General features: G+C 38.4%; 2 protein-coding genes across 3 annotated transcripts; one reads left to right on the plus strand and one right to left on the minus strand.

Annotated features, from left to right (window-relative positions):
* Window positions 1-550: 550 nt before the first annotated feature.
* ahi1 (Abelson helper integration site 1) lies at window positions 551-10,098 on the plus strand. Of its 2 annotated transcripts, XM_030718700.1 has the most exons (27): window positions 551-616; window positions 1,012-1,090; window positions 1,783-1,901; window positions 2,201-2,781; window positions 2,891-2,982; window positions 3,074-3,260; window positions 3,518-3,707; window positions 3,790-3,885; window positions 3,986-4,171; window positions 4,382-4,534; window positions 4,679-4,811; window positions 4,990-5,113; window positions 5,761-5,990; window positions 6,118-6,227; window positions 6,318-6,436; window positions 6,576-6,706; window positions 6,801-6,941; window positions 7,037-7,230; window positions 7,316-7,361; window positions 7,452-7,504; window positions 7,657-7,774; window positions 8,106-8,161; window positions 8,271-8,336; window positions 8,418-8,580; window positions 8,662-8,732; window positions 9,376-9,464; window positions 9,613-10,098. In XM_030718700.1, exons 2-27 carry the CDS (start codon window positions 1,081-1,083, stop codon window positions 9,779-9,781), a joined length of 3,627 nt encoding a protein of 1,208 aa, XP_030574560.1. In that variant the 5' UTR covers window positions 551-616; window positions 1,012-1,080; the 3' UTR covers window positions 9,782-10,098. The 2 variants fall into 2 exon arrangements, with proteins under 2 accessions (XP_030574560.1, XP_030574561.1); XM_030718701.1 differs by lacking the exon at window positions 9,376-9,464 and having other exon boundaries at window positions 9,613-9,737.
* Window positions 10,099-10,460: 362 nt separating this feature from the next.
* Window positions 10,461-18,428, minus strand: slc18b1 (solute carrier family 18 member B1). The gene is made up of 14 exons (XM_030719096.1): window positions 18,163-18,428; window positions 17,807-17,955; window positions 15,310-15,405; window positions 15,138-15,211; window positions 14,395-14,542; window positions 14,046-14,202; window positions 13,794-13,930; window positions 13,600-13,701; window positions 13,427-13,518; window positions 12,547-12,642; window positions 11,924-11,998; window positions 11,753-11,846; window positions 11,635-11,681; window positions 10,461-11,470 (listed from the first exon to the last, which is right to left on the minus strand). The coding sequence occupies exons 2-14, from the start codon at window positions 17,951-17,953 to the stop codon at window positions 11,422-11,424; spliced, it is 1,314 nt and encodes a 437-aa protein (XP_030574956.1). The 5' UTR covers window positions 17,954-17,955; window positions 18,163-18,428; the 3' UTR covers window positions 10,461-11,421.
* Window positions 18,429-19,095: the final 667 nt, after the last annotated feature.

Below are 19,095 nucleotides of genomic sequence, written 5' to 3' on the forward strand. Positions count from 1 at the left end.
CCATAACGGCCAGCGGCATTGCAGCCACCTGAAATTCTACACAGGCAATTGTTTGGACAGCTCAGTACAGCACAAGGGGGCCTTCACGCAATTGTTAAATTCAGATATCTAAAACGTAATTTCGACTGGTCATAATTACGTTTGAGATATCTTAAATTACGGTAATTACGGATGTGTGACCCGTCAAATGACGAAACCGGTGACGTCATTTGAGATATCTTGAAAGGAATTTTGACTTGTCAAAATGTAATTGAAGATATCATGAATTATTATTCTTACTAGTCAGAATGTATTCTGGATAGTCAAAATGTAGTTTTGTCTAGTCAAAATGCAGTTTTAGATATCTGAAATGTAATTACGGATAGTCAGACAAACGGATTTTATGTTAAAACGGCCTGCCATAAGAAATATACAAAAATAAGACATGTAATATAGTTCTATTACGAAATTCTGTCCTCAAATTTTATTGGTTAATTTGTTGTCGTGGATGGATGTCACATGTCTATGGGACGTCAGAATGCGTTTGTCAGGCTCCGCCCCTCTTTTTCAGTTTTGTTGACTTGGAAACCGTCGAAGCGTTGTTGTTGAAGATGGAGGACAGCACAATCACTGCATGGTAGATACGTGCGCTAACTCTCAGCTAACTCCTGTTCTTATTTTTATATACACTTATATGGACTGCTTCTGTGGAGCGAGGTTTGATTTAATACTCAGACTATGTGTTGAAACTCTTCAATATTATGGGACAAAATGTAATAAGCTAACAAAGTCAGTGGGCTATCAGAAGCATTTAGCAACCTAGCTGCTAAAGCGACTATAAACTGATAGCTACTTTAAGCAAATACCACGTAACACTTAATACGGTTTTGTTCTTGTTTGTTTGTTTGTTTTGTTTCGTTTACCGGGATGCTAAACCGTAATAAAGCGCGTGGCTAGCTAAACGTACCTTACCCAGTAAGATAAGGTTATGTTTTGACCAACTTTATCGTTGTCCTTGCCCTGTATTTTTAGAACGAGAGCCTTACTTCCTGGATTATTCTCTTTTTGCGCTCGGAATGAGAAACATCACGCTGCCTGAGGATGCCAACAGGTGAGTTTGCTGCTGGCCCCTCATCACACCAATAATAGAAGGGGATATTTGAAGTAAAAGCAGTAATGCCTTTTTCTTTCTGCTACTCCCTTTACGGGTCGCCATAGATGATAGTCTGTCTCCAACTCACCCTATCCCTAGCATCCTTCTCTATCACACCAACCCTCTGTATGTCCATGAATCTTTTCTGTAGTCTTCCTCTTTTACTCCTGCCTGGCAGCTCCACTTTGTACAATATATCCACTATCTGTCCTCTGCATTGTCCATTCTGCTCATTCCCAATGAAAATCTTTGGCCCTGCTACATACAGCACGGTCTCCTGTCTTTTTTGTTAGTGCCACCATCTCCAAGCCATACATCATAGGAGGTCTCGCTACCATCTTGTAAACCTTCCCTTTCACTCCTGCTGCTATCCTTCTGTCACAAATCACCCCTGACACTTGTCTCCACCCTGCCTGCCCTCTATTTTCAACCCTTTTGTGCACTATGTATTGCACTACTACTATTACTTTTTCCTACTAAGTAAAGGTAGTAAAGCAAAATGTAAAAGTGCAATTAAAAGTTTTGTAAAAAGATTTTAGAAATCTATGAGTGTTATCAACAACATATATCAGTGGATTACTCTTATTTATGTTGTAAAATCTAAGCAGCATTTTCATGTGATCTGTTGATGAAATGTTGCCTTTTTATAGGTGAGAGTGAAGACCGGGCAAAAACTCGGGAAAGATTCAATGAAGTGTTCAAGAAATACACGGAATCTGAGAAGAAAAAATTGAAAAAGAAAAGCACTGAAACACAGGAGACTATTGTGGTATGTGTTTAAATACGAGCAGTTCTGTTTTCAGTGGTGGAGAACTTTACATGAGACATCCAAGATCTAATAATTTTGTGTTAAAATGCTTGCAGAAGCATATGGGACTTGCAGGACATTTCATGACAATTCTAAACCATCCTTGTGGATTCTGCATTTTATATGAAAAAAGCTTTCATGATCCCCTTATTCCAAAACATACTGACTGAAAATGTTTTAATTGCTGAAGTTTTAGTGAATAACAAAATAAGTAGACTTTATGCACTGACACCTCTTTGCTTTGCCCTTTTCCTCTTTAGCTTCAGAATCTCAAAAAAAATCTCAACCTTGAGAAGGACGCAGAAGATGCTGAGACCATCCTCCAGAACACATATGACCCAGAACAGGGCAGCCCTCGCTACACCAAGAATAAAAGGAGGGAGAGAGAAATAGCAGAGAAGGTTAATTTTAACAACAATAGAAACCAAGAGGAGATTAAAACATCAAAATCTAAAAGGAAGAGTGGCCGGGACCTTCCCTCTCTCCCTGTGCCTGAGGACATCAGAAGTTACATCCAAGAGAATGTTGATGCTTCCAAGTCTGCAATTACATTGGACGCAGATAATGCTGGTGGTGGAAAGGTTCCAAAGCATAAAACTAAGAGGGGAAAAAGCAAAGGAGATACAGAAGCTAAAGAAGAGAGCCAGGTGGAGGACTCAGAAGATAAACTATTGCATGAATACCAGCAACAGATAGTACAGGAGGAGCAGAGGACTTCAAAGAAGACAAGGGTCAAGGGAGAAGAAAAGAGTGTTATTTCCCAAAGTGTTACACTGAATAATGATGTGGGGAAGAAGAAAAAGAAGAAGCTGAGATCTGTAGTCACAGAGTCAGATGCAGGGTGTGTAGAACTATCAATATGTTACTGAGGTGAACAGTGCCATTTTAGTAGCATCACAACATTTGATCGTTTTTTTTGGTTTGTTTGTTTGTTTATTTTTTGCCTCCAGGGATCAAGATGAAGATGAAGATGGAGATGCGTATGCCGATGTGGAAAATGAAACAGAATCCAAGGGAAAGAAGAAAAAGAAGAAGAAGCATGGTGATTGCACAATAATTGTCAGGATTCACCAAGTTCCAGTAAAAAGGGGTTGATGGTGATGCATTTCATATTTTATTTTCTCCACTTTTAGTTGTCAAAGAAGAGAGTGAAGCAGAACCAGAAGTGCCACAGAAACCAGTGTTTGATGACAGCCTTGTTCTTGGAGTGTACATCCACAGAACAGACCGCCTCAAGACAGACTTACTGATTTCACATCCCATGGTGAAGATCCATGTTGTTGATGAAATCACAGGGCAGTATGCCAAGAAAGAAGACTGGTGAGACATTCCTGCTATTCGGTTCAGTGTTTACATGGTTGTGCTTCAATTGCTGGGTACATTTTTTTATTTAGACACTTTATCTCAAATATTTGGACCACAGTCATTGGTTTTTGAATAAAATCTAGGCATCTACAGTTATTTATAAGCCACTTGCTGGTGATAAAACCTTTGAATTATGACACATTTTTTCAACTGTATGATTTTAGTTTCAGAATTTTTAGGTATTTGCTTAACTTTTTTTTTCTTTTTTGTAGCCATCGCCCCGTTTCCTCGTTTTATGAGCAGGAAAGCGTTGACCACATCCTCCCCATCATGACCCAGCCTTATGACTTCAAGAAGAACAAATCAGTCATCCCCGAGTGGCAGGAACAGATCATCTTCAATGAACGTTTTGGCTACTTTGTTCAACATGACGAAGGCCCCAGAGTCATACTGTTCTTTGAAGTAAGAGATATTTCATTAACAGTTACTGAACCATATTCTAACGTGCAGCAATAATTGTTTTTTATTGAAATGTTTCGCAAAGATCCTTGATTTTGTGACTATGGAAGAAGCAAGAGCCAACATTGATGTTGACAAGCACGAGCGAGGTTTCCGAAAGATTGCCTGGGGATTTCTTAAGGTAATGTCCATAGCTTGGTCATTTAGAAAGGAAAGTTCAGTCTGGTAGTGTTTTAATTGCTCCTGTTAATATTTATTTTTTGTTTTTCTCTATTCTTTAGCTTGTTGGCGCAAATGGCGTGCTGAATATTGACAGTAAACTTCGACTCCAGCTCTTTTGCCCCCCACATCGGGCAAAGAGACAGTCCAAAACAGTTGAGGTGGTTGAATGGTGGAGGAAGTATCCAAGAACCAAATACGCATCTACCCTTTACATTACTGTAAAAGGCATTAAACTCCCTGAGCATGTAAGTTAGCTGTTACTGTCTAGTTGTGGGAAGGTGAATAAGTCTGTGTTTGCATGTTTCTACTGTCATGTGGATGAAAACGAGTGCTTGACGTGCTGTGTATTAGTCACACTGTAGATAATACAATTTTAGATATTTTGGAGTAACGATAAAGTCAAGCTGCTTGTGGATTCAAGAGTATGTTTTAGTTGAGCTGGTTTTGTTTTTCAGGTGGACCCTAGTATTCGGTCTATGATGGCACTGCAGGAGGAGAGAGGTAGCACCTCCTACAGTGAACTGCAGAACGAGGTCACAAAAAGAAGCTTGACACAACCTCTAGACAGCAAGCCTCCAGTCTTGAGATGGAATAGGCTGCCTGGTCAGGTTAGTAGATGGGTTATAAACTGCTCTGATCAATAGTATTTACAAATAATTGATTTTTTTTTAGCCTGTACTCACAGTACAGCAGCAAAGAGTGGCTGCATTAACCAGGCAGTTCAACACCTAAAGAGAGTTTTATTGTTGCAGATCTGTCGGATTCCTAACAAGCCCATGTTGGCATTTCGCGGCGGTCAGATGGGCTGTTTCACAGTGCTCTTTTCTCACGCTGGAACCATACTGGCTGCTGCTTGTGCTGACAAAGATGCGTTCCCTGTTGTAGGTAGGTCACACCTCATTGGTGTAAAAGTCCCCCTCCTGATGCTTTGTTGGGTTCCCGCCAGCTACTTATTGTGCTGTTTATATGCCGTGAACACCTCTTTGATGACTTCTGGATTCTCCCATGTCTATGCACATAAAAAAGCAGGGGAAAAAATAACATGTTGTTGTCATTGTTTCAGTGTATGAGATTCCCTCTGGCAAAGTTTTGGCTGCCTTCAATGGTCATCTCAAAATAGTGTATGATCTCTGCTGGTCCAGAGATGATCGTAGCCTTTTATCTGCCTCCTCTGATGGAACTGTCAGGTAGGTTCCTCTTTGTGCCACATGAGATTAAATAGACAAACATCTTTTTTCTTCCTGAGCACTTGTGCTAAAGTCAGTTACAGAGAGCATGCTAACACAAAGTTAGCCAAGAATGGTGTTAAAGCTGAGTGCATGCCAACCCCAGCCCAGCACTCAGACCCTGTATTTCATCAGGTAGCAGAGGCAGCGATGAGCAGTCAGGCTTGCAGCACAGTAGCCTAACCTCCATTTCTGCCCGAGGATGTTTCTACAGTAGCATCACTGTGATGATTGTTTTGAAGGCTCTTTGGGCTGGTTTTCAAGTTTGCTTTGTTTTGTCAGTTTTATGTAAAAACTAAAAGGACACTGTTATGTGTGTCCTCATTAGGATGGGGATTTGAGTTGGTGTGTGGAACTGTAGCCTAAAGTTTATATTGTTACTTGATAATTATGTGACAATGAATTTCAGGTCATTCTATGGAGTCGTGTGAAAGTAATGTAACGAGTAGGGTAATGAATTACTTTAAAGAAAAGTAATGAGTAATTGTAATACATTACTTTTTGTTTGATTAATGGCCACAACACTGCTGGTTATGTTCGACACAAAAACTAACAAACACATTTTTCTTTATATAAAATAATTTGTATTTTTATGTTGTCTCCCTCAGAGAGTGGAATGTAGAGAGGCTTCAAGCAACAGCCCAGAAGGTGCTCCCTCATCCATCGTTTGTGTACTGTGCTCGGTACCATCCCACAGCCCAAAACCTGGTGATAACTGGGGGCTATGACAGTCTGATACGAGTGTGGAGACTTGATGTAGATGATGTGAATGGCCAGTTGCTGCAGGAGTTTGAGGGTCACAGCAGTTTTGTTAATGCAGTTTGCTTCGACTCTGAAGGTATTTACTTTTGCTGCTCTTTTGCTAATCACCATCTTTACTTTAAATCAAATTGTGGTACTTTGTGTACTGAGTATAAGGCTTGTACACCTTCTGTTATAGTTGATGTTGTTTTCGTTGTAAATAGGTAGGAGAATGTTTTCGGGAGACAACACGGGCCTCATCATTGTGTGGAAAACCTCAGTAAATGATGGCAGGCAGCGGCAGCAGCCATGTCATCACTGGTGTATAGAGAGGGTACAAGAGTTGATATTATTCATTCTGTTCTATAGATTTGTCAAATTTTATTTTTTGGTCATTTTAAAATCCAACATTTTCTATTGGCAGAAAATTGATGAGAGTGACCTCAGTGGTATCCCCATCAACTTGCTGCAGCTCCATCCGAATGGGCGGTGCCTGCTCATACATGCCAAAGACAGTGTACTGAGGATGATGGATTTGAGAATGTAAGACAAAACTATTATCATGTGAAATTTTAGGAAATAGAAATATAATAAAGCAAAGACTAATATAATATTATACCAATATGATGATTATTATATCAACCATATGTTCGGAAATGTGTTTGGGCTTATCCTCTTTAAGTCTGGCTGTAAAGAAGTATACTGGAGCCATTAACTACAGAGAGAGGATTTACAGCACTTTTACACCATGTGGGAACTTCATCTTTTCCGGGAGTGAGGATGGGATGGCGTATGTCTGGAATACTGATACAGGTGAGGATCATGTTTTCTGTAGTAAAGAAACTAGTTGGTTCTGAACGTTTTTCACAGTACTCTGCATAGTTGCTCTGGCTGTTTCTTTTCCCAGGTGATCAAGTTGCAGTATACTCTGAGCTTTGTTATCCCACTGCTCTCCATGGCATGTCATTTCACCCTCACGAGAACATGGTAGCTTTCTGTGCCTTTGGTCAGAGCCAGCCTGTCCATGTGTACCTATATGATCGCAAAGGTTAGTATTTTCATTGACAAAAAAAAAAAAAAAGGAACAAAGAGTTAGTAGTCAGACTTGCTCAGCTAGATCTTTACATTGCTTTTCTGTACTAGTTTCCCAGCTGGAGGTGCACAGTATAAAAGCAGCAAGCAGATCAGCTTCTGCAGACACCAAAACTGTCAGAAACACACCTGAGCCCTTAGCGTTGCAGGACACCTCTGTCTCTGCAGCTGTGGATCAGTTTGCTCAAGCAACAAGACTTGCTCTAAAAATGCAGTGTGTGAAGGAACAACTGGACTCAGTTCTGGTAAATGCTTGTTGTGTGTTCATTTTTAATTGCACTGTTAAATGACTTTTAATACTTAGAAAAGCATTTTACTAATTTTTTTAAGGAACCACGTCAAAGACCTTCTGCTTCTGGATTCGTTTATGATCAAGGTATGCAGTTGAGATGAGAAGAGCTTTATATAATTAGCATAATTAACTGTATTATATTTGTGTATTCTAAGTTACTTTTCTGGTTTCCAGATAAATTAGGCAATACTCACACAGGTCGGAGCTTCACATCAGATGTTGGCACAGTGAGTTTTTATCAATACCTTATTAACACACCTTTGTATACTGAAACACTGCTGAAGTCATAGATGGTGAGGAGGCTTTATGAGCTCTTTCTGTCAATATTGGTTTTATTTTCATCTCAAGTGTTATGTTTATTTATTTTTATTATTTACAGACAGGATTAAATGCACCACTCCCACCTCCATCTCTCCTGTCACCGCACTCCAGGCTGCAGCTCTCTGGTGCTCTGGCAGAGCAGCTTATCCCACAGGCATCTCTGAGCACTCAACACCGTAAGTGGCTTTTTCAGTTAATCACACAGTTATTAGCCTTTAATCAGTGAACGGCTTCACTGTAGCTGTGTAACGTGTGAATTCAAATGGTTACAGAGATTATAACTGCACCATATATAACATGGAGTGACTTGAGCTGAATCCTTGCAGCACTGAGTAGCATGTACACTATGAACAGAAATACAGATGGACTGCTTGCAACTGTTACCCATCTTTTTTACTACAAACTAAAGTCATTGGATTTTAATACTGCAGTAATATTTAATATATACCGTGGTAATACGTAAAATATTTATGTAGTTTTATTTCTTGTTTTTTCTTATCCTTTTAGGTGGGTTTAGTCCTGTTGGTCACCTAAAAGGTGCTTCGTCTTTTAGGCTACAGACGGTAAGATTTTGTGATGTTTCCTTTTCCTTTCTTTGTGCATTCCCTTACTACTGAGATAGCCAAGGACCGCAAAGTAGCATCTTAAATAATGTCCTTTTTTCCTTGTCAGAGTCTCCTTGACCAGATCTCTTCAGGCATCCACATGGAAACAGATTCTGCCCCCGTTCAGCAAGTAGTAAGTGTCCACTCTAACTTCATGCACAGTCACAGCCTTGCCTGTCACTTCAACTGTCCTACTTCTCTGCTGCTTTCCTAGGTCGTTTCTCTTTATGATTACAAAGCGAATCGCTCTGATGAATTGACCATTTGCCGTGGTGATGTCATCCAAGTACTGTACAAAGACAACGAGAACTGGTGGTTTGGACGCCTTGAAAATGGACAGCAGGGATATTTTCTTGCTTCTTATGTAGAAGATCAGAGTAAGTGGATTTATTTTCTTGTGGTAGATTTACTTTTGGAAAAAAATATATAAAAATGTTTAAAACATGTTATTGTTGTAGGAGATCTCAATGAAGAGGTGACTCACATGCCTTTGCCTAAAGGGACTGATGAGAGGTCAACACCTACCAGGGTAAGAACAATTTAGTGGGTCATTTTTCTCATTAATGTATTGGAGCTTTAATGTGAATGGGGTGGCGTTCACATTTCTTCCATGCCAAACAATCTGTGGTGTCTCTGCTTTTGTTTTTTTAAAGAGATGCTTGCATTAATTTATTTTTTTACACCCACTGCATGCCTTTTGTCAGAAAGTTGTCAGCTTGAGCTCATGTCACCAACTTAAAACAAAAAAAAAAAATTAAGACTGAAAAATATCTATGTCCTGCTCTGTGGTTCCCAGTTCTTTATACTGCATACTGCAGCTACAACAGCATTTTGAACAGCAGTGGTCTTTGTCATTCCACCTTTTGTGCTTGTGTCTACTTGAGTCACTCAAGAAAGATTATCTGGTCAAAAGATTGTCAGAAATATAAGAGCAGAGATTCTCTATTTTTCAGTCTTCTGATGTAAATTTAGCTCTGGCTACAACTTCCATTTTCTGTTGCATGGAGCTATTTTGGTGAAACTATGACAAATCATGAATCACTTTAAAGCCTACAGCATGCAGGTGTCACTTTCAGTGCTTTTCATTGCATAAATGCATGAATGTGGTCTGTTTGAATTTCCACCTGATTTTCCTGTTTCCATGGTTCATCATTTTTACTCATATTTCCAAGGTATCTGCTGCAATTAGTTCTTCTGGGGAACTTAGGTTTCTTTCTGAGCCGACGCTTTCTGACACCGAACCTGAGGTGGCAGATGCTAGGTAAGTGGCTCACTTTGCTTCGCTCCCATCTACAGGGGACGGGGTTACTGAAAGCATGAGGTTTTGCTTCTTTTAAGGAAAAGCAAAGGTACACAGGTTTATTGTGGTGTAGAACTGATACTGATTGTGAAACATGTTTTCCCCGCAGAACTAGAAGAAAAAAGAAGGTGAAAAAGCCAGGAATGCCTGCAGCTTCGTCTCAGGCCGCGTTTTCAGATGCAGACGCATCAGCGTCGATCAGCAGCAGGAGGAGAGGCCGACCTCTACCAAAGAGGCCGACGGCCCACACAAACAGTGCCTTTGAACCTGATCCATAAACTCACGGAAACAAACAGCAACAGTACATCTGCTTTATCATTATTATGATTTCTACTGCAGCTGTGATGTTTGTTTTTTTTTAACTTTCCTTTTTTTAGCTTTGAAAAGTCACTGTTTGTATTGCACTTAATACAGATTGAATTGGTAAAAACTGTTTATAAAAATATTTAAATTGTATAATGCTGATAACTGTATTTTTTGTACATTTAATATTTTGAATAACGTACCTAAGTTAGAAAACAGATCATATTGTGATCTTATATATTTAATTCTACTTGGTAATCCTGTAAGAGATTTTCAATGTTTATATGTTCTTTACTGCATTAAAAAATTATATATTTTTATTTTATACTGTATAAAATGTTTAATGAACATACCCATGGTCAACCTTAATAAGTGTTGTTACCTATAATTTTACATTACTTTGACTAGCTTGTAATAACTAAATTTACAAGAAATGTAAATGGCTTAGTTTTTAAAATGGATTTAGAACATGATAGATTTTAGTGTGAGAAACTTCAAAAATATACAGCTGATATTTTAAGATTTATTCCAGCACATATAGTATGCAACGTCTAAAATAAGCATTGCATTGTCATATTTTAATGCAAACGAGCAAACAGACCTCAATGTCAATGTTAAATAGTGAACATTTTCATTTAAATCTACAATGCCGGCAGAAAATAAGGCACAACATTCAACATCTGCATTGGATTTTAATTAAATTGTACAGTATGGAAAGGTTCATTATGACCTGTATAATTTTATCTTTTCAAAGATAACATTATATAACACAGTCTTCTTCATATTTCTATGAATGAGGTCAGTAGCTCTTGATATTGGTCAATGCAACATGAAATCCAAGTCGTGATGTAGAAAGAGCATTTCAACAAAAGGCACATTTGTGGTCTGCACCAGTTTGTGGCTGTCTTGTGAACTGCATTGTTTTAATCTAGTCAGTGCACTTTGAAGGTTACTCCACCGCATGAAACATTTACATTCTGATACACCAACCTAAAGTCAGTACACTTGTACCATTTTATCTTTAAGCTCTTAAAAACTTAGGAGCCATGCAGTCATGGCTGGTGTTATTGTGCGAGAGTCATTACGACGCTGCTGGAGAAACTATTACAAGTCAGTTTTAAGTACTTTGGCAGGTCTTTGCGTGTCTGTCTGTGGACAGATTTTGTCAATGTGACAGCACTGATACTCGTACAGTTAGGAAACTTTACAGGAGTGTAACTTCGATCACAATCACGTTTGTGTAGTCCAACTTACTGTCTCACTTTTGTTATGCGTGTTGCTCCCCATATAAATTATCTGGTGTATCTGGGAACTCATTGGCATTGCAGCTGGACCCATTCCATGACTGTCTCTGGTTTAAGCATTTCATGAAAACATAACACGATCAATCTAAGCGCTTACCTTGCACAGCACTGTTTCATTAACAACAGACATATAAACACCTGGCAAAGTACTTAAAACACCTTTTTAAGTAGTTCTAACTTTAGTATGTGCTATAGGTCCAAAAAAATAACCCATATAGTCACAACATTAAAACAATATCAGACAAAAAAAAAAAAAAAAATGGTTGATAACATGTTTTAAAAGTTGTGTAACTTGGAGCTGGAACATAGGATCATAGGAAAGGGGTTCTTTCATCTGTTTGTCGGCTGTCCTCTTGGACCCTTAAATTCAAGCATTCAAAAAAAAAAAAAGTGTTACACTTTTTTTGTTGTTGTTGCAGACTGCTCAAAAGTAAAATTGTTTTCTTTGTAGTAGACAATACATGTAAAACATCAGGCACTTAAATATAGGACAAATCTTGTGTTCATTTAACAGTTATGTCTACCTTTGTTGTGGCCGTTGACAGAGCGAATACACAGCAAGGAGAAATGCCTGAGGACAGAGTGGTCGTTGAGATGTGTATTGACATGAAATACCTAAACACTGCAGTAACTGATACTTACACCCAAAAACGCCAAGCCCCCTTGGACTGCAGCAGCCCATTCGAAGCTGAGATGTTGAACAAGAATTCCACCCACAATTGGACCATAAAACATCCTTAAAAACAAATTTCCATATTAGAATCCAAATCACAGCAGTAAAAACCAAAAGGCCAGGAAGTCTTAGGGACTTACCCAGTGGACCACACTGCACCAAATAACCCAGACACCATTCCAAGTGTACTCAGCCCCTCTTCAAATCCTTTTTCACTACAAAGAAAACAAGTGGTGCCGGGCACAGCAAACCCACCCCCGACAGACGTTTTAGTTGATTTGAACATTATCCATCTCACAAACATGTCACTCTCCAAACACTGAATCATCGAGATAACACATAGGTCCTATTGTCCATGCCCATAATTTTCCTGTGACTTTTACCTTGAGGTCAATATTGCCGAGATTCAAACTCATCTGAGATTTTTTAGTAGCTGCATCTATAGTGTGACATTGTGTCGAGTTATCGCATTCACAAGATTTTTTAAAACTTGACCTCTGACCAATTACAGCAAAAAATTTAATCGGGTGATCTAGGGGTCATTGGCCATCTTTTGCACAAATTTGGTATGAATTGGAGTGGTAGTTTTGCTGTAATATTGTTAACAGACAGACAGACATACCAAAAACAATACCCTGTTCCCCCCCTCTGGGGCCGGGGTAAAAAAGAGAATGTAGAACATTTGTTTCATCTTGCAGCATTTATGAAAAACCAAAACAGAACTACAGCTCATGAATGCTGAGCATTATGTGAAGCCACTCACTATGCACATGTGATGATCTCAGGAAACGGGGGGATTGCAGTCATTCCCAGAGAAAACCCAATTAGACCAAGCATGATGACCAGCAACCACAGCTGACTAAACACACAAAAATCAAAACAAAAATACAGAAAAACTACAGAAGTCAGGCTTATAAGCCACAGAGAATAATTTTGTTTATAAGCTCTTGAAGCAACACGTGTCCCACTAATATCCCTCCCTAGCAGTGTTGTAGAGTTTAATTAGAGTTTAAACATCCAAAGCCACAGACAGAGGTGAAGAAGAGAGCGCAGGCAAGGCAGAGTGGGTGGAGATGAGTGTTGGGGTGGTTTGAAATGGAAAGATAGAAGCAAGAGTGAAAGGGAAGGTTGACCAGATGGTAGTGAGACCTGCTGATGTGTGGTTTGGAGACAGTGGCACTAACAAAAATGAAGTGGCAGAGTTGAAGATAAGATTTTTGCTGGGAGTGACCAGAAGGGGCAGAATGAGAAATAAGAATATCAGAGGGCCAGCTCATGTTGAGAGATTTGGAAACAAAGTTAGAAAGGCAAGGATGAGATGGTTTAGACGTGCAGAAGCGGGATAGTGGATATACTAGACAATCGATGTTGAAGATGGAGCTGCCAGGCAAGAGTAAAAAAAGATGAATGAATGTCATGGTAATTTGGGGATTTTAATGATTTCTTCAGACTGTTCTTTTTACAGCATATATCTTTAATAACTTTTAGAAAACACCTCAGACATTATTGTAACAATGAAGCTGGGAAAGTCGAATAGCATCACTCCTCTAACATCACTCTTGGCTAAAAAGGGGATACACTTCTTAAAATGTCCATAATTTTGAAATAGAGAATTGTTACTTTCACCTGAAGCAGATGCTCACCTCGGGATGTGAAGAAAAGGGGCGGGACCAAGCAGACAGAAGCCAATTGCTGCGGCGAGGCTTCCTGTCACCATAAACCCCATCCTAGTGGCCTTGTGGACAACAAGATCAAATCTACATTAAAGACAAACTATTCACCCATATTTTATCATTTTGGTTGCTTTGATACATACTGGATATTTATCTGTGAAATACCCAATCAGCGGTGATGCCAGACAATACGGTAAAGAAACACCAAGCATTACGAGTCCCACGTAGCCGTTTGAGAGGCTGAACTAAGGATAACATATAGCAAAAAAGTTGTTCACACAATGCACAACAAATTCTACCAAAAGTAAGCTGACTTTATCATAAAGAATAACATTACCCTGTCAATAGCAAATAGTGATAAAGTAGCATCCAAAAAGCCCAGACCTGCGCTAAGAGTGAATATTACATAGCAGAGCAGGATTATTTTCACGTGGGTGAGTAGTCGAAAGAATGAATCCTTCGATGGGTCCGCCTCTGAGAGAAGGGAAGCACAAATATGGCTCAGTTATAATCTGAGAACTTTTTTAAGAATTAAAATGGCTTTTTCAAATGGACAAATAATACACTGAAATCTCAAGTGTTAACCTACCAATGGATGGCAGGATGTAAATGTTGAAAGGAGCCATAATGAACAGGAAGCATCCAAGAAACAAAAAAGGGACTTCGTATCCAAAAGACTGGTAGAGCCACCCTCCCACAGGTGGTCCCAGGATAAGGCCAAGTCCTGCAAAAATCTCCAAACTACCCTAACACAGTACAAAGATATCAAAATACTGTGGGAATTTCTTTTAGCTTAAATGCTCTTATATCATGGCATGTCAAGGGCTAGTTGTTTTCAGAGATATACACAACAACTCAAACCCATAATGCTTATTTTGTTTTCTCGTGATTCTAATGTCTAAACAGCATGCCAGGCTGACAAGTTTATCTGCTCTCACCAAAACAGTTGCCACATTGTTTGGGAATATTTTTGCTGTCATGGCAAACGTGGAGGTGATAGCAGCGGCAAAGCCCACAGCATCAAGTGACCTCACAACAAAGCACAGAGTAATGAATACAGGTCCTTCAGGAGCCCGATCAAGTAATCTGCAAAGGAAAGGAAGAGCCAATCAGCTACTATCAAATAAAATAGAAAGATTAAAAGAAATGCAGACAGACTAAACACATTATTAAGAAGAATATTAACTTTTAAGCCTTTTTATTAATAGTCATTAAAACCAACAATGCATCAGCTTTTCTTTTAAAACTTAACAACGTCAATAGTCTGTCTGTGGCTCACAGTCAGCATTCTTAAGTTATAAATGGATTTGTGTAGTTTAATATTTAATGAATTCCTGGACTTCTCTTAAGCAGTTTAGCAAAGTAGTTTTTAGCAGATTTGGCTACAGAATTTGGGAGTTATTTTCTGCTGTGGATTAATATTAATACAAACCTGTTGCAGTGATGAGTATTTAAAGCAGCATTACACATGTATGGAAATGACTCAAAATACACAGCTGTGTGTAAACATGGTGGTTAATGGATGTGTTTTCATTCAGTTCACTCAACACAAAGAACATCTGTTACATTGTTAGCTTGGTATTTTCAGGAGATTTGTGGGAAAGGAGAATAAGAAAATGTAGTTTGTTTTTTTTTTCAGCCTCATGCTCACCATAATTAATATGAAACACAGGTCACTTACCCAAATACAATAGTGCAGCCTGATGATACAAAAAGTCCAGCAATAAGCATGAACTTAGCACCAATCTGGACAATCTGATGCACAAAGAGTGAGTCAGTTGCACTCTTATAATGTCTCTGGTTACACGTGTAACACAGTGCATATATGGCATGAAATCAAAGACTATACTTACATATTTTCCCAGTATCAATGAACTAATTAAATTGCAGACAGCATAGCACCCAAATATGAGACCAACAACAGTCTGACTGGCTCCTTTCTTCACTGCCTAAATATTAAAACAGGACAAGAGATAATTAAGGTGACAGAAAAGTGAAAGGAGGACAGTGATCAAAAATAGACTCTTTAGAATTAAAACATGACCAATAACTTGTCAGACTTATTGTTCCACCCTCCTCCAACAATTGCATTTCTAACTCATGACATGCCTTACATTGACCAGATGATTAAAAGAGAGCCATTTGTTTACTGGCCTTCAGGGAGGCTGTCTGACGGCAGCACATGACTACTCATTCATTCCCTTCAGAAGATATTACTACGGAGTTCTTAAGGTAAACAGTAGTCTAATCTGTGCACTGTACAATTACAGGGGTGCACAAATACGTTTTACTAGATGGAGACACTTGGTCCTAGTTTGTTCTTGGAAGAAGAAGAATATATTTTATATATATATATATATAATATTTATTTAAATATATACATACATACATACATACATACATACACACACCTGCTCATTAACCTATGTTAATGCTGAGAGCATCACTGTTTTGGATTTTCAAATTAGTTTTTCTTTGGTGTTTCATTCAGCTTAATTTCAGTTAGTTTTCAAAGTGGATTTGCTTGTTTCAATTTAGTGTTCATTGCTTAAAAAAGATCTAGGTTTAGTTGTGCTTTTACTAGTTTTACTAGGCTTTTTAACTACTATAATTTAGGGGCTATAAGATTTCACAATTTCAGAACCGATATTAGAAAACAGTGTGGGAAATAATTATTTGAACCCCTGCTGAATCCGTAAGTTTTGTCACTTACAAATAAATGAATCTCTCATTTTTATGGTCGTTTTTAAATGGAGACAGACAGCGTATCAATCAAAAATCCTGAAAAAAACACATTGCATAAAAGTTATAAATTGACTTGCATGTTACTGAGTAAAATAAGTATTTCATATAAGAATTCTGGCTTCCATATATTGGCTGTGTGGAAATGTGGCACACAGATTACAATCAATCAATCAAGCAGTTACAGATACTCCCAATCTCATCTCAGTATGTATAAAGCACACCTGTCCATTCCAGCTTCACCACCACGGGCCAGACCAAAGAGCTGTTACAGGACATCAGTGACAAGATTGCAGACCTGCACAAGAACCTCCTTCTCTCAGCCAGAACACTGAAGATGGGTCATAGATGGGTGTGAGGATGAGGATGACCCAAGACATACAGCCAAGGCAACAAAGGAGTGGCTAAAGAAGAAGCACATTAAGGTCATAGAGTGGCCTAGCCAGTCTCCAGACTTCAGTCCTATAGAAAATCTTTGCATCTGAAGCTGAAAGCAGCAGCCTAAAGAAACCTAAAGGATTTGGAGAGTTTCTGTAAAGAGGCGTGCGCCAAAATCCCTCCTGAGATGTGTGCAAACCTGATGACCAACTCCAAGGAACATCTATGCTTACCAACAAGGGTTTCTCCACCAACTACTGACTCATGTTTTTGGGGGATCAGATACTTATTTCACTCACTGTCATACAAATCAATTTAAACTTTTATATAATGTGTATTTTCTGGATTTTTGGTTGATATTGTGTCTCTTGCCATTAAAATGAAACTAACATAAAAATGAAAGACCATTTATTTGTAAGTGAGCAAACTTACAAATTCAGCAGGGGACCAAATAATTATTTCCCCAACTGTACAAACACAACACACTGTGACTCATATTAATTTGAACCTAAGTCTTAATAAACAGATGCCCCAAAACCTCCTCAGGTTTTGACCAAATTTATAAAGACAAAAGACATTTCCTGTATAAATTTATTTAGTTTTAGTTTTGCAAGTTCACTGTCATTTCACTCAGGTTCCGTTTTAGTCAAAAGAGTCTCCTTTTTATTTGTTTTTTTTTCACACTTAGATTTATTTCACTAAAAAAAATCTTGGTATCACATATTCTACCCGAAAGCCAATTATTAGATATCTTTGTAAATATACATAAAAAGCACATACCAAAATGTTTCTCTTACTCATTTATATTTATAATTGGTAGATTTTTTTCCACTATCTGACAGTTTGAAAATAGTTCTTAAATAACTCTCTGTAACTGATCGCTACATTGATAAATTATTATCCATATTTCCAATTAAAGGTAGCCTCCACAGCAGCTACTGAGGTGGCAATTATATTATTTTATATTTAGAATTAAATGATCTTTCTGGCCACAATATCTAAGAGACACTTACAAAATAGAGCAAAAGTTGTAAAACAGAGTCAACAGCAGCAACAGCAAAGAAGCAGCCAATAAGATAGAGTATAACAACCACTAACTGTTATTTCTTCTATGAAAAGCTGCATTCATAAGCTCTTTCTTTTCTCTTTTACTTTTTATTACTGAACCTCTAACCTCTAATTCTGTAACATGTGATTTGTACCCCATGATGTGGGCTGCCTTCAGCTTACCTCAGTGGGGAAAAATGGCCCTAATATTGAGTAGCATATCATTGAGCTGAAGTTGACAGACGCCATTGATATTAAGGTGAGAACCTCTTTTCTTGTGAACCTCGGAGGAGATTCTGATGATTCAGCTGTGGCGCTGTTATCTGACATTTCTGAAGAGAAAAAGGAGCAGAAACAAGGATAATGAGATTCTGCCATATTGAATGTTGAAAAAGAGCATAAAGTTCGTGGTAAGATTTAGCGCAATGATAAGGAATAAAGTCAAGGTGAGTCAGCTGTGGAGCTGATTGACTGCCGGCAATTTCCCAGAGTTTATTTTATTCTTTTTTTTTTTACGCAGCGCATAAAAGGTCACAAACCTCTTGTCAGAAGATCCACGTCCTTAGTTTTTAATTTTCAGGGGTCTGTTTCCAGTGGTCCGAGTCAGAAATGCAGACGGTGCCAACCACACAGAGAGCAAAGGTTAATTTCTGACAACACCAGTCGCGAAATGAACACCTCCTTCTAGCCTCTTCCGCTACAAGTGGCTACAGTCATGGGCATGGCAGAGGCTACCCACCATAGACAAACATACGTAGACGCCGCATCGAGCGCTGAATCGTACGTCAACGTCGGCGCCATATTGGATGTGGCAAACGTAAACACAGACGCCTGCTTCTTGGCCCCTTTGTTTCTGTGTAATAATAATAATAATAATAATAATAATAACACATTTTTTTTACAAAGCACTTTACGAAAGTTGACAATAGCTCTTTTTTGGTTTCATTTTTACCATAAAATTATATTGTATGCAAGAAAACATGGATCCATAATGTTTGTATACAGTTTCATTGCTAAAAGAAAATGAAGTAGATCACTGTCTATTGCAGTGTCTTTTTTTAATTTTTTAAAACATTTTTATGTCTTAAGATTGCCATTAATAATACTTAACTGATAAACATCGCTGAATATAAAATTTTATATTCAGAAAACATGCAGGTGTTATATCTACATGTCTGGATCTGGTTATTATAAACATTTATCATCAGAGTAACAACGTTACAAACATTGGTAGCTGTAAACACATTAGAAATTCATACGCTGGTTTGATGCCTGCGCCCTAACATACGTGAAGTCAGGGGCGGGCTGGGGTTGAAATTCAGCCTGGGAGCTTGGTTTGGAGAGGCCTTTCATCCAATCGTACAACGGACAAACCATAATTTTAAAGCAAGAGAACTTTATTTGCATTATAAAAACACTGTTTTTTTCCCCGCAGCATTAAAACAACTGTTTGTGTGCAGCCTCATATATTT

This window comes from Archocentrus centrarchus, chromosome 22, assembly GCF_007364275.1.
Source record: "Archocentrus centrarchus isolate MPI-CPG fArcCen1 chromosome 22, fArcCen1, whole genome shotgun sequence".
In the NCBI taxonomy this organism is placed as follows: Eukaryota; Metazoa; Chordata; class Actinopteri; order Cichliformes; family Cichlidae; genus Archocentrus; species Archocentrus centrarchus.